Source organism: Rana temporaria, chromosome 6, assembly GCF_905171775.1.
Source record: "Rana temporaria chromosome 6, aRanTem1.1, whole genome shotgun sequence".
In the NCBI taxonomy this organism is placed as follows: domain Eukaryota; kingdom Metazoa; phylum Chordata; class Amphibia; order Anura; family Ranidae; genus Rana; species Rana temporaria.
In genome coordinates, this window is record NC_053494.1 from 181555324 (window position 1) to 181569060 (window position 13737).

At 44.9% G+C, this 13737-nt stretch overlaps 1 protein-coding gene across 1 annotated transcript; it reads right to left on the reverse strand.

Moving 5' to 3' along the window:
- Positions 1-248: 248 nt before the first annotated feature.
- On the reverse strand, positions 249-13113 carry DAPL1 (death associated protein like 1). The gene is made up of 4 exons (XM_040357907.1): positions 12985-13113; positions 6302-6389; positions 2957-3017; positions 249-482 (listed from the first exon to the last, which is right to left on the reverse strand). The coding sequence occupies exons 1-4, from the start codon at positions 13040-13042 to the stop codon at positions 351-353; spliced, it is 339 nt and encodes a 112-aa protein (XP_040213841.1). The 5' UTR covers positions 13043-13113; the 3' UTR covers positions 249-350.
- Between the last annotated feature and the right edge of the window lie 624 nt (positions 13114-13737).

Here is a 13737-nt window from a genome sequence, read left to right on the forward strand (position 1 = left end):
AAAAACTCAAACTGGGCAAGTACGTTTGAGTTGTAGGGTGTTTTTTTTTTCTTTGCCAATACAAAACACCCTACAGCTCAAACGTACTTGCCCAGTTTGAGTTTCTTTGCCAATACAAACTACAACTCAAACTAGGCAAGTACGTTTGAGTTGTAGTTCACTTCATGCAGATGGCATTTGCAGAAGGAAGACTGTAGGCATGCCACTTAGCTCACCATGGATTTAGAAAACTAAACACAGAGACAAAAGCTATATCATACCTTTATTTTGGAAATATACAAAATGACCCCCCCCCCCCCCCCCCCCCTTTATCCAAAAAGGTTACTGTAGAGCATCAGCAACAAGCCACATCATACATTTGCTCTAAAAACGCGACATGGCTGCTGGATGATGTAGCGTCTCTTCGGAGAAATGACCTTCTCCACAGTGGGGCGAGGCTTCCGGTGCGCAATCTGTGCCGCTTCTGGAAAGTTATGACCCAGCTGCAAGAGAAACACAAGACAAGCTTATGAATTTTAGAAAATAAAAATCCTGCATATAGGATTTCACAAAAAGGCTTTGAGGCTTACTTGCAGTACAACATAGCCATGAAGCTTCCCTTTATAAATCCACAAGCTTGAACATTGACATATGGCATCTTCGGCCAACTAACCAGCCATCATTTGCAACGAGTTGGCATTCCACTCAAAATCCCACACTGCAGTGGTGCCTGGCATTAGGATCACAACCTCAGTAGCACTAGGTTCCTATTAAGTGATCCAATCAATCTGCCAGGGTCATTCCTCTGAGTTTGCCCAGTCTCACTTGCAAAAATTCCCATTGAAGTCACATGATCACGGTGAAGTTTGACCACAGATTTAGCTTTGAATGTGCCAACACTTTAAAAAGGCACAATTTTCTGGAACTTCATTGCAAAATCATAAGACAGATTAAGAATGCTGGCCTGTAAAGCCAATTTACACCTTAAGTCAAGATGAAACAAGTGGCATCACCAGTGGTGCTACAGATTAGGTCACAGCTCCCTATTACAAATCAGGAAAGGTCAAAAACGCTACCCAGTTATCATAGGAAACCTTCAAGTATAGCCTACATTTCATAAAAAACATTAAAAAGCCCCACGTTGAATAGGCAATGACACTAGCTTGTTCTAAATGGGCAAAGCATTATGTAAAAAAAGGTTGCTGCACATCTATCGAGATAATCTGCCAGTCTACAAAATGATCAAATGTTCAATACACCGTCTTACAGCCATGGTGTCTTGCCTTGGGGGGGGGGGGGGGGATTGACACGGTCTTGTGCCGTCTGCATTTGTGAAATAAAAGTCCAGGCAGCACCAGCTCCCAAAATTATGGGAAATTACAGTGTGCAGCTGTTCTGCTTCTCACAGGTAACAGCGCCTGTGTGTTTTTGTTCTCTTCATTCTTTTGACACCGAACAGACAGCTCGCAATGAGGAAAGCATCACATCAAACCCAATCCAATCTTCTCTGGCTGATGGCTGGTGGATGGAAATGGCAGTGTAATCTATTCTGCTATAGAGACAAACTAGTTCTAGCCAAGACTCCAAAATGTAACTGCTGCCACACAAAATGAAATACTTTTTTTTTTTTTTAGATAAAAGGACCTTAAACTAGGTTTGTAAACTAAAAGTCTTGTGTACAGCAAAGGAACCACATTTTTAGGCAACTACATACAGAGTGACCATAAAACCTTTACAGGTCCAAAGCTTCAAATGGTCCTGGAGTTCTAGGGACAGACTATCCAATATTAACACCTCACCCCCCCGCCCCCCTTCAGAATGTTTTTGGTTCTCATCTCAGCATATTTGGCCCAAAACATGGCATGGAGACCTCTACAGCTCCACATAAGCTCTCACCAGGGATCCCCAAAGAAAAAAAAAACATGGATGCTTTAGATTCTGCATTAGGGACCCCAGTGAGCACCATTAACATAACAGTAGCTGAGAACACAGCAGAATGTGGGAAGCGGCATTGTTACTGCCATTCAAAATTTCCACTCACATTAGGAGAGTGGGGGTACATGGGGCAGATTGGTGCAGCATTCCCCCCGCCTCCCCCCTTAATTTCCCTTTTCCCTTTCAACTGCCTCCCTGCCACCGCCAGCTGCTTTAGTGTTCATGCACATTTCAGCATCAATGTAACATCTTAAAAAAAAGGATTAGATAAATACTCCCCTTACCACTTCCAGGATATCAAACAACCAAAACCCCACAGGCCTTAAAGCCTATGGTATAGAATCCATAGTTGGGATCTCAGACACTGGGTGGAGGCATCAGATTGTGCACTAGGGAAACCTATTGGATCCACCGATTAGGTTCCCCAACTCCTAAAGACTTGAATAGCCATGTAGTACTCCAAGAGGAGCTGTTGGGCAGTATTGGGTGTTGAGCCCTTTCTTCCCGTTTTTTGTTCACCAGACAAAAGTGCACCCACCAGCAGCTATACCAGTGTTAGACCCTACCGATATCGAATATGTACTTCACCCATACCAACTCTACCATCATTATACTGAACGGTCAACCCGCATCTTTGTATCCATAACAAGTTTATACTACACCTATAATCACACATCTCTGTATGCAGGTTCATTAAGGCTTTCATATGTGGGCCAATGCTTCCTAAAATGCCCGAATGATAGCCAGCAAAGACACCAAGACTTCCCCTGATCATTAATCCTGGCCGCAAATCCCCTTTGTATACCTATACTAATTTAGGTCTTAAACACCAAGTGCTTACCAGATGGTTTAGGCCTAGTATAACCACCATTTGTGCAATCTGGCAAAATTGCTCCAGTACTTGATTGAGACTTTATTACTGCACTTAATGAGGCATTGTTTAGTCTATGTAAATGGGTGCCTAGAATGGGAAAACATCCCCCTCCTAATATATAAAAAAAAATAAAAAATAAAAAAAAAAAAAAAAAAAAGTGATACCAACCTTCTCCAGAGCCCCAGTCAGAATATTCATAGCCTGCATCTTCGTTAAATTCACCACAGCACTGTTTAGGAAAAAAAAAAAAAAAAAACAATGATAATAAAATTACATTGGAAATGAGGCTTATGATCCATACCAGTATGGAGTTATGACCAATCACCACCCCAAGCCACAAAATTGCAAAACACAAAACTTGGGTGAGAGGATGATCTGCAAATTTGACTGGGAAGACATGGCTGGAGCTGTGGACCTGGGGCTTTGACAGTGAGAGCTTATACATTTCTAGGTCCAGCGAGAGATCAATTTAGTTGCCCACTGTATTCAGCGCAGATGCTATTGAAGACAGTAGAACCTTGGTCAACGAGCAACGCAATTAACAAGCGTTTTGAAAGACTAGCAACCAGGGCCGGCCCTATGATGGGACCGGGTGGTACCAGGCAGCACTTTTAGGGGGGCAGCATACTGATGCCCGCCAGCCCGTTCCGCCACCCAAATAAAATTGATGTCCTTTTTTTCCCCCACAAATAGAGCTTTCTTTTGGTGATATTTGATCACCTCTGCGGTTTTTTGTGCTGTAAATATATATTTTTTAACTTTTTGCTATAATAAATATCCCCAAAATTTAGAAAAATAAACCATTTTCTTCAGTTTAGGCCAATATGTATTCTTCTACATATTTTTGGTACCAAAAAAACCCCCCACAATTAGCGTACATTGATTAGTTTGCGCAAAAGACATTGTGGCCGCCGGCAATTCACAGGTCCCTTTATACTCCTGGATACATGTATAGAGCCATGGTAGGTCCTTTTAGACGCCTATATGCATGTATAGAGCCATGACAGGTCCTCTTTATATTCCTTTACATGTAAAGAGTCTCGACAGGTCCTCTATATACATGTATAGAGCAATGACAGGTCCACTTTATACATGTATAGAGCCATGACGGGTCCCCTTTAGTTATCATGATATAAAATAATGAATGTGGGGGCCTTTTGGTTGGTGTGATTTTGTTTCTGGGGGGGGCAGCATTTCATTCTTGGTCCCAGGCAGCACAATGTCTTGGGCCGGCACTGCTAGCAACTTTTTCAAATCCCGATTTGGCTTGCCAGTGTCGCCTCGCAAAACAAGCAGACTGCAAGCCAATGGGGTGTGCAGTACAACATCTGGCCAGAGGTGTGGGGGCTCCGGTGGCTCGGAACTGTTTGGAAATACTGTTCAAGTGTTTCCAAGCTGTCCAAGTAGTATTTCCAAGGCTCTCCAGAACCCCTGCACTTTATTTTTGGATTCTGATGTCACACATATTTATGTGAATTGTGTACTACTGTCAGCAAGTTTATTTGGATTTTGATGCCAATCTAATTTTAATTTGGACTCTGTTTATTGTGATTATCAGCAAGCTCTATAGAGTTCTATCACATTTCCTCTGTACGTTCACATTCCTCCCTCCCCCCATTTCTTACAGCGCTGCCTATTCTTTCATACTACTCAATTCCCTCATCCCTAGACTGGTCATTGTAGGAAATTGTGGCTGACATACATGTGTGTATAGAGCAGTGTTTCTCAATTCCAGTCCTCAGGCCCCCCCAACAGGTCAGGTTTTCAGGATTTCCATTATTTTGCACAGGTGATTTGATCAGTTTCACTGCCTTAGTAATTACCACAGCTGTTTCATCTGAGGGAAATCCTGAAAACCTGACCTGTTGGGGGGGCCTGAGGACTGGAATTGAGAAACACTGGTATAGAGAAATCTGTTGGGGGGGGGGGGGGGGATTAGTCATATAGTGGCAAAAATATTCCTGCCGCCTTAAAATGTTCTACATTTTGTCATGTTACAACCAAAAGCTGTATTTTATGTGATGGACCAACAAAGTGGTCCATAGAATTGTAACGTGGAGGGAAAATTATAAATGGTTTACAAGTGAACTGAAAAGTGTAGCGTGCATTTGTATTCAGCCACCCCCCCCCCCCCTACTTGGATACCCCCCACAAAATCTAGTGGAACCAATTGCCTTAAGAAGTCACCCAATTAGTAAATGGGGTCCACCTGTGTGCAATTTAATCTCTGTATACATACAGCTGTTCTGTAAAGCCCTCAGGTTTTTTTTTTTTTTTTTTTTTTTTTTTAGAGAGCCTTCATGAACAGACAGCATCTTAAAGGGTAAGGACAGAGCACTGTTCCAATTCATCAGCTAAAAATTAAGGGGGAAAAAAAAAAAAAAAGTGTATGACACAACTTCAAACCTACCAAGACATGGCCATCCACCTAAACAGGTTGGGGCAAGGAGTATTAATCAGAGAAGCAGCCAAGAGGCCCATGGTAACTCTGGAGGAGCTGCAGAGATGTACAGGGCAACCATTAGTTGTGCACTCCACAAATCACTGAATATGGCCAGCTTAACCACTTAAGGACCCCTTCACGTCGATATATCGGCAGAATGGCACGGCTGGGCACAATCACATACCTGTACGTGTCTCTTTAAGCCCAGCCATGGGGTTGCGCACACGCGACCCGATTGCCGCCGGTGTCCCGCGATCGGTCACCGGAGCTGAAGAACGGGGAGAGGTGCAAGTAAACACCTTCCCCGTTCTTCACAGTGGCGCTGCCATTGATCGTCTGTTCCCTGATAAAGGTAAAGATGATCAATGACGTCACACGTCCAGCCCCACCCCTTACAGTTAGAAGCACATATGAGGTCACACTTAACCCCTTCAGCACCCCCTAGTTAACTCCCAAACTGCAATTGTCATTTCCCCAATTTTGCGCAAACCAATCAACACTTATTGCGATTTTTACCAAAGAAATAGGTAGAAGAAAACGTATCGGCCTAAACTGAAGAAAAAAAAAAAAATATATATATATTTTTGGGGAATATTATAGCAAAAAAAAAATGTTTTTTTCAAAATTGTCGCTCTATTTTTGTTTATAGCGCAAAAACAAAAAAACCACAGAGGTGATCAAATACCACCAAAAGAAAGCTCCATTTGTGAAAAAAATAAATGCCAATTTTGTTTGGGAGCCACGTCGCACAACTGCGCAATTGCCCCTTAAAGCGACGCAGTGCCGAATCGCAAAAAGGGGCAAGGTCCTTAACCTGTATAATGGTCCGGGTCTTAAGTGGTTAAGACAAACCTATGATGCTTCCCTGCAGATCAACCAGCACTGTTACCCAATAACAGAAGTGGAAAAATAATGGATCAGATGGAGGAATAAACCAGGAGAGAACAGTTATTGGGGGTGGGAGAGTATGACCAGGTGAAGCAGACTGTCTCCAACCATTCTCTTTAGGTGTTGTCCTGTCCCATCTGGAATCATTTGTGATCTCCGAGGATTCTGAGATTCACAAGTACCTTGGTTTGTCTGTAGATTTCTTTTTCTCTGGTGGCCCACTGTCTTCATTGCCTTGTTTTTTGGCGACCCTCATTCTTCCTGCTCTTACTAGATGAAATAAAAGTACAAAAAGACAATCATAAAAAAAGACTGAACAGTCATTAGCTGTAAGCATTTCTGGACTAGTTTAGATGGGTCAAGTACACCATTATTGGCCGAGAGCGCCTGATAACATACATGCACACTGCAGAGTGGTCACATAGCAAGGCACCTAGGGAAGCAGCCATCCCCGAGCTTGTGCGGTGGCTTTGGATATAGGTTTCTTCCATAACAGTCTCACACTGACAATTCCCCCCCCCCATAAAATGCATTACATTAAAGATGGTGCAGCCATGAGACCATAAAACACCATATAGTGCTTAAGCCCACTACTGCGTCAAAGCACTCCCTTATCAGTGGGCCCAACACTTTTCATAAAATGAAAGACCCCGCTTCTCAACCATGGGAGAACTAAAAGACTCCTGGAATAAGAGGTAATGGCAGGGTAGGATGCACCAGCCCAAGGGATCTGTATATTGTATGGGTCCTGACCAGCTAGCTCCCTTGGGCTGAGCACCCCCCCCCCCCCCCCCACCATTAACATTTATTAGTTTTTTTTCACAAGAAAAACATTAGTTTACACCCGTGTTATAGGAGACCTTTAGTTCTCCCACCGTTGAGTGCCCGCGATGTCAGCAGCTGAAGCCGAGCAGTCTCAGCTGCCCCCGCCATCCTCAGTGAGGGAATCAGGAAGTGAAGCATTGCAGCTTCACTGCACGGTTCCCTACTGCGCATAGCGAGTCGAGCAGCGCGTCCTCACTGGTCCGCGCTGTCCCCTGGGACCAGTGTTTTTCCCAGAAGACAGCTGGGGGGGGCACGTGACTCCAGGAGTCTATTCCCGGAAGCGGGTGCAAATACTTGTATTATACAGGTATTGGCACCCCCCCTGAAAGGTGCCAAATGTGACACGGGGGGGGGGGGTTACAAAAAGTGGAGGTTCACTTTGTGTGGACCTCCGCTTTAAATAGCGTGGCAGGATTTATATGCATGTGTGAGCTGTAATCTTTATAGGAACAGGAACAGGCACGTTCAATAGTCTGACCAGACTAGAGCTCTGATCAATCCCAGGACTCCGCCAGTCTGGATAATCAGCGACCAGTGTGAATGGATTCACCCAGCAGAATAAATTAGGATGACAGCCAGTCTATTACCTGCTTACATGAGCACAGAAAATGCTTTAGGCAGCTCTAAAAAGTGCACAATTGCTGGACACAGGGTTTAAGAAATGCCAAGTCTCATATCACAGGAACAGGCCAAGAAATAATTACCACTCTAACCTCAAAAAACTGCTTCCTCCTGTATACAAATATGAAAACATGCAACTAGGATCTCCTTGTATTTATGTATATGCGATATAGATTTAGGCCCCTTCCACACGGTTGAGAGAACACACACACACACACAACTTCAAAGTAGCCCCTGCACTACTGGTCTCACTGATGCGATTTGAGGTCCATAGACCAAGATTACACAGGCATTGCTTAAGGTCGCATCAAACTTATGCTGAAAAAGTGTGAAAGGGGCCTTACTAAATGCAGATAAACTAGTTGCTCCAGAGCCATGTGGCGATTTCACTTTGCAAAGAAAATACATTTTTGCTTGCACATGATTGGATGATGGAAGCCAGAAAAGCTTCTCATTTACCAAGCTCTAGACTAGAGCAACTGCACAGTATTTTCCTTTAGTAAATTCACCCCATGATTTTAAGTGGTTGTAAAGGTTTATTTTCTAAATAGGTTACTTTAAGCTAGTGCATTGTTGGTTCACTTACTTTTTCCTTCAATTTCCCTTCTAAATGTTTTTTTTTCTTTGTCTGAATTTCTCACTTCCTGTTCCTCTTTAGTAAGCTGTTCTAAACTACTTTCCACCGCTTGGATGATGATGGAAAGCTTACCGAGGAGAAACAGGAAGTGAGAAATTCAAACAAAGAAAAACATTTAGAAGGGAAATGGAAGGAAAAGGTAAGTGAACCAACAATGCACTAGCTTAAAGGAACCTATTCAGAAAATAAAAGACGAACCTTTACAACCCCTTCAACTAGTGAGCAAGTGTTCCTCTATAAAAAACACATCTGTAAAATCTGAAATGCCACTTCCAACTTGTCCCAATAAGCAGACCGATCACTCAGTGCTTAGCAAACCACTCCATACCATTCTACTCAAATAGAATTTTTAGTCAGGTTTTAAAAACCATGGATTGTTTGTTCTTGACCTTACCAGTCTTGGAGAGGAAGTAAAGGTAAGGCTCCATTCACACCTAGGCGTTTTTACGCCTGTAGCGCGACGCGCACAAACGCCAGAGGGACGAAAAGTAATGAAAGGCAATGGGGATGGTTCACATCTGAACGCCTAAACGCCTGTAGCTCAAAAAAGTTCCCGACCCTTTTTTGTCGCTCCTAGCGCGCGATATGCGCGCATTTGAGCGTTTTTTTTTACATTGAAGTCAATGTAAAACGCCTGATACGCGCTTGTACAAGCGTTTTGACGCCTGTGTTGCTGAAATCCGGAAGAGGTATATTCACCCAGGAAGAGGAATAAAAAATTCCTAGGAGAGCAACAAGTGATGTCAGGGATGATCATTTTTCTTATTGGCCAATATGGAAAAAGACAAAGTACAAAAACGTCGAACGCCACTGTGCGAAAACGTGCATATACGCGCGACAAAAACATCGGTAAAAACGCCTGTACGCCCTACGCCTAGGTGTGAATGGAGCCTTAAGTATAATGGTTACTATGCATCGCATAGTAGCCCATTAAGTGACACTTACCTGCAGGAGAAGCCTGCGATGTCCCGGTCTTCCTCGCTAGTAGCGAGCGTCCATTCTTCACCCCTCTTCCTTCAGGGGCAGCGAACTCCGGTACTGACTGGCCGAAGTCACGTGACTTTAACGGCATGACCCGAGAGAAACGGCACAGCGTGACCAGTCTAACTCCAGCGCATGCACAAGAGAAATCGCCGTAAGGCGATTTGCAAATATCGCCTAGACCGTGCGAGTCTGGGAGATATTTCAAGCACCTACAGGTAAGCCTTAATCTAGGCTTTCCTGTAGGTTAAAGTGGTTGTAAAGGTTTTACAACCACTTTAAAAAGCATTTGTTACCTACTTCATAGGATAGCATGACATGTGCCTGCTGTACCATGTACTTGTATTAAAAAGCACCCTGTTCTGTATTGCTTCCTTTAAGTTACAGGTGTCAAACACAAGGCCCGCGGGCCAAATCCGGCCCTCCAGGCCATTTCATGTGGCCCTCGCACCTATCCAGCTGCAGGAGAGCTCCAGACCTCTGGTCGTCCTCCTCCAGACCCTTACTTTCAAGCAATGCATCCAGCTTCTTCCCAGCAGCAGCATAAAGAAAGGGGGGTGCACTGATGTAAGGGAGAGTGGGGGGACTCAACTTCTGATGATGGGGTGTCTCTTGACATCCAATGAAAGGGGAGGGGTTGCTCCGGACATCTAACCTGACAGATACAACCTGCCCTTTTGAGGGCAATTATAATGCCGATGCGGCCCACAATAAAATGGAGTTTGACACCCCTTAAAGTTTAAGTGAAAGCCCTGGTGTTCCTGCTAGTCCCATTGCTTTCCTATTAAAAACTGACCACACCCCATGGTCAGGGACATCATCGCTGCTCCGGCCAATCACAGCTATGCATACTAGCTCATTATGCCTTTGTCCGTAAAAGTGGGTTTACCAATCTTTAACCACTTCAAAACCACATGCCGTCATATGACGTCCAAAAAGGGGATCTGTTATCCCGGGTGGACGTCATATGACGTCCTGTACTTTGTGCGGTGATATCTGAATGATGCCTGCACCTAGAGGCATCATTCAGATATTTTCTTTCGGCGGCGATCCTGCGGACAGCAAGAACGATCATAGCGGCGGTTCCGCCGTTTGATCATTCTAGGTGGCGAGAGGGGACACCCCCCCCCCCTCCGGTGCTTCTCCGGGCTCTCCCGTGCCATCGGGGGCCCGGAAAGATGATAGTCGTCCACCGGATGTGAAGCAAAGAGGTGACCAGTCATCTCTATGACCGGAGGCCCGGGCGCGATGTGATGACGTCACGCCCGGGTACCCGTAAGTAAACAAACCGCAATTGCGGCTAGTAAGAATGAGATCTGTGAATTTTTTTTTTTCACAATCTCATTCTTTCCAGCCTGGAGGAGAGATGTGGGTCTTATTGACCCCGCATCTTTCCTTAAAGAGGACCTGTCACACACCATTCCTATTACAAGGGATGTTTACATTGCTTGTAATAGGAATAAAAGCGATTGAAAAATAAAAATTAAAACGCCCCTGTCCCCATGTGCGCAATTTTAAGCATGACATGTTAGGTATCTATTTACTTGGTGTAACATCTTTCATATTTTACAAAAAAAAAAAAAAAATGGGCCAACTTTACCATTTTGTTAATTTGTAATTCATGAAACCATTTAAAAAAATAAATAAAAAAAGTTTGAAAAATGATTGCCCAAATACCGTGCAACATAAAAAAGTTGCAATGACCGCCATTTTATTCTCTAGGGTGTCTGCTAAAAAAAATAACATATATAATGTTTGGGGGTTCGGAGTAATTTTCTAGCAAAAGAATGAGGATTTGTACCAGAATAGGCCCAGTGGGTTTTAAAGCCCTGTATTGAAGTGGTTAAAGCAAAGGTCCACACAAAAAGTGAACCTCCGCTTTTCAGAACCCTCCCTCTGGGAATAGACTCCCACGGGAGTCATGCCCCTTCCCGCTGCCTTCTGGGAAACACACTGGTCTCAGGAGATAGGGGGGGGGGGGGGGGGGGGACGACAACACACCACTCACGCATGTAGGGAACCGGGCAGCGAAACCACAACGCATCACTTCCTGATTCCCTCACCGAGGATGGCGGCGGGGGCAGCCAAGAGATTGCGCAGCTTCGGCTGCCAACATCGCAGGCACTCTGGTCAGGTAAGTGTCCATTTATTAAAAGTCAGCTGCTGCAGTATTTGTTTCTGCTGTTTTTTTTGGTGGACCTCCACTTTAAGAGTCGGTTCACACTGGGGCGACAACTTCCAGCACGACTTTCAGAAGCAACTCCAACACGACTTGAGCATAAACCACAGGGCGATCTGGGGAGATTTACAACACGACTTGAAGTCGTCTCCAGGACAGGAGACTTTCCAGTGGCCAATAAAACAACAATCAGCTCTGGGGGAGGGAGGGGGAGGGAGAGGTTTGCCTGAGAAATGTATGTTATCTTCCTGGAAAGTAGCTTCAGATAAGACAGTGATCCGACTTCTGAGGCGACTTCCATTGAAATCAATGGGTACAAATCGCCTACAAGTCGGATTGAAGTAGTACAGGAACCTTTTCTGAAGTCGGATCGCCTTGAGTCGTGTGTATTAACACCGCTCCCATTCACTTCCATTGTTTTTCTCTACAGCGCGACTTGGGACGACATGAGGCGACATGAGGCGACATGAGGCGACATGAGGCGACATGAAGTCGGATGGCAAGTCGCCCCAGTGTGAACCGGCTCTAAAGGGGAGTTCTAGCCAATTTGTATGTTTATTAAAAGTCAGCAGCTACAAAAAGTGTAGCTGCTGGCTTTTAATAAACAGACACTTACCTGCTCCAGCGTTTCAGCGATGCGCCGGCCGGGGCTCCACTCCACTCCTCCCCGGCCGGGGTCTTCATTGTCACTGTGGGCACCCGGCCGTGACAGCTTTCGGCTTCACGGCCGGGCACCCACTGCGCATGTGCGAGCGGCACTGCGCCGTGTAATTGGCCAGGAGATCGCCTAGGACCTGTGACGTGTCCTAGGCAATCACCTACAGCAGCCCCTTCCTGAAGGAGGAAGTGGACAGGAAGTGTAAAAAATTACATGCCAAATGTGGCATGTAAGGGGGTGAGGAGTGGGATAAGCGGAAGTTCCAAGTTTGGGTGGAACTCCTCTTTAATATAAAGCTATCAAACTGCAACCAGGTATAAAGGCTCGTAAAAACACCCAAACACCTCACACACATTTTCAGCCAAATAATTTCCTCATACAGCACGTACACAACGCTCAGCCGAAAAGGCGCAAACTCCAAAAATGTTCTCGTACGGAACAGAACAGTCGCGTTTAATGTGGCGTGTTCGGGGAGGACGGAGGCCTTTGTTGTACGAGACGTCTCATGCATCGGTTCCAGTTTGCTGTGTAACAAGGAGAAATCGGACGGACGATCATTCACCCGATTTTATATTCAATATAGTTTGTACCCCACTTTACTGTAGCGAACATGATTGTCTACAATGTTGCCAGACTGCATCACCAAGTATTGTAAACAAGAGAGAAGGGGGGGGGGGGGGGGGGAATTCCACAACAAGCAGAAGCAAGTCTGCAGACAGATCTGCCTGCAATAGTCAGAGAATATCTCAGGGTGTAGAGTTTAGAGCACAAAGTTTTAGCAGTCACTATATTATGGGACATTTCATGTAAAACTGAGGCCACTAAGTAAATACAACAGAACATTCCAGGACACAAGAGTCTGCAACCGTCCTAAGAACAAAAGATCAAAAATTAAGAACTCATTGCATCAGAAATAAACCTGCAACTGATTTGATTCCCAGACAATTGCACAGCAGCAACCTACCTGCAGGAAGGTGGCCTCCTTTCAGTGGCAGGGTCTGCATTAACACCTCTGTAGCCATGATGATCCTCTCACACTTTGTTTACTGCTGACACACAGACCTGCCTTCACTTTATATAGAGGCCAGGGAGGGGCCCTATGGGATTACCCAGAGGGCCTTGTTTTGATTGTCATTCAGGTACAGCTGGGGCCCAAAATCCCCCAGCCCTGCCCAGCAGAGCCTATAGAAAGCACAGTGGTAAAAGAAAGGTGAGGTGTAAAAAATAAATAGAAGAATTACAAGAACTATTATCATAGTGACGGAGATGGTGGGAACCCCCCTGTAGGGGCCCCGGCTGTCTCTGCTTGCAGTAGCATGGAGGGAAAAAAACAAGTTTCTTGTGCAGCAAATGGAGGGAAGTGATTGCTGCAGGTGACTGGCCGCCAGCTCTGCGTTGTTATTCATGGTTAGTTCCGGAGTCACTGATATTTTCTGTTAGCGAAGGTGAAAATGTGTAAATATAATAACCAAAGCTCATGAATAACAAACAGAGATTGTAAAGTGTAAAAGCCCAAAAAATAGTTATAATATATTGCAGTCCTGCGACTTTCCAGATGTGTTGGCTCGGTGGCTGCAATCGTTTTCTCTATTCAGGCTTTTATTTCCTTGTAAGACCCCTTTCACACTGAGCCGCAGCCATGTTAGCACTAAAGCGCCGCTCGTTTTGCGTTGTTTAACCAATTCAGCCACAGAAGACTTTTCCCCCTTAAAGCGGA

Bases quoted from the DNA above. Each gene is read 5' to 3' on its own strand.
- DAPL1 (XM_040357907.1), bottom strand. From the start codon at position 13,042: ATGGCTACAGAGGTGTTAATGCAGACCCTGCCACTGAAAGGAGGCCAC. The intron at 6,390-12,984 runs GTAGGTTGCTGC...TATTTCATCTAG, and splicing joins AGGAGGCCACCTTCCTGCAG to TAAGAGCAGGAAGAATGAGG. The intron at 3,018-6,301 runs GTACTTGTGAAT...TTTCCTAAACAG, and splicing joins AAATCTACAGACAAACCAAG to TGCTGTGGTGAATTTAACGA.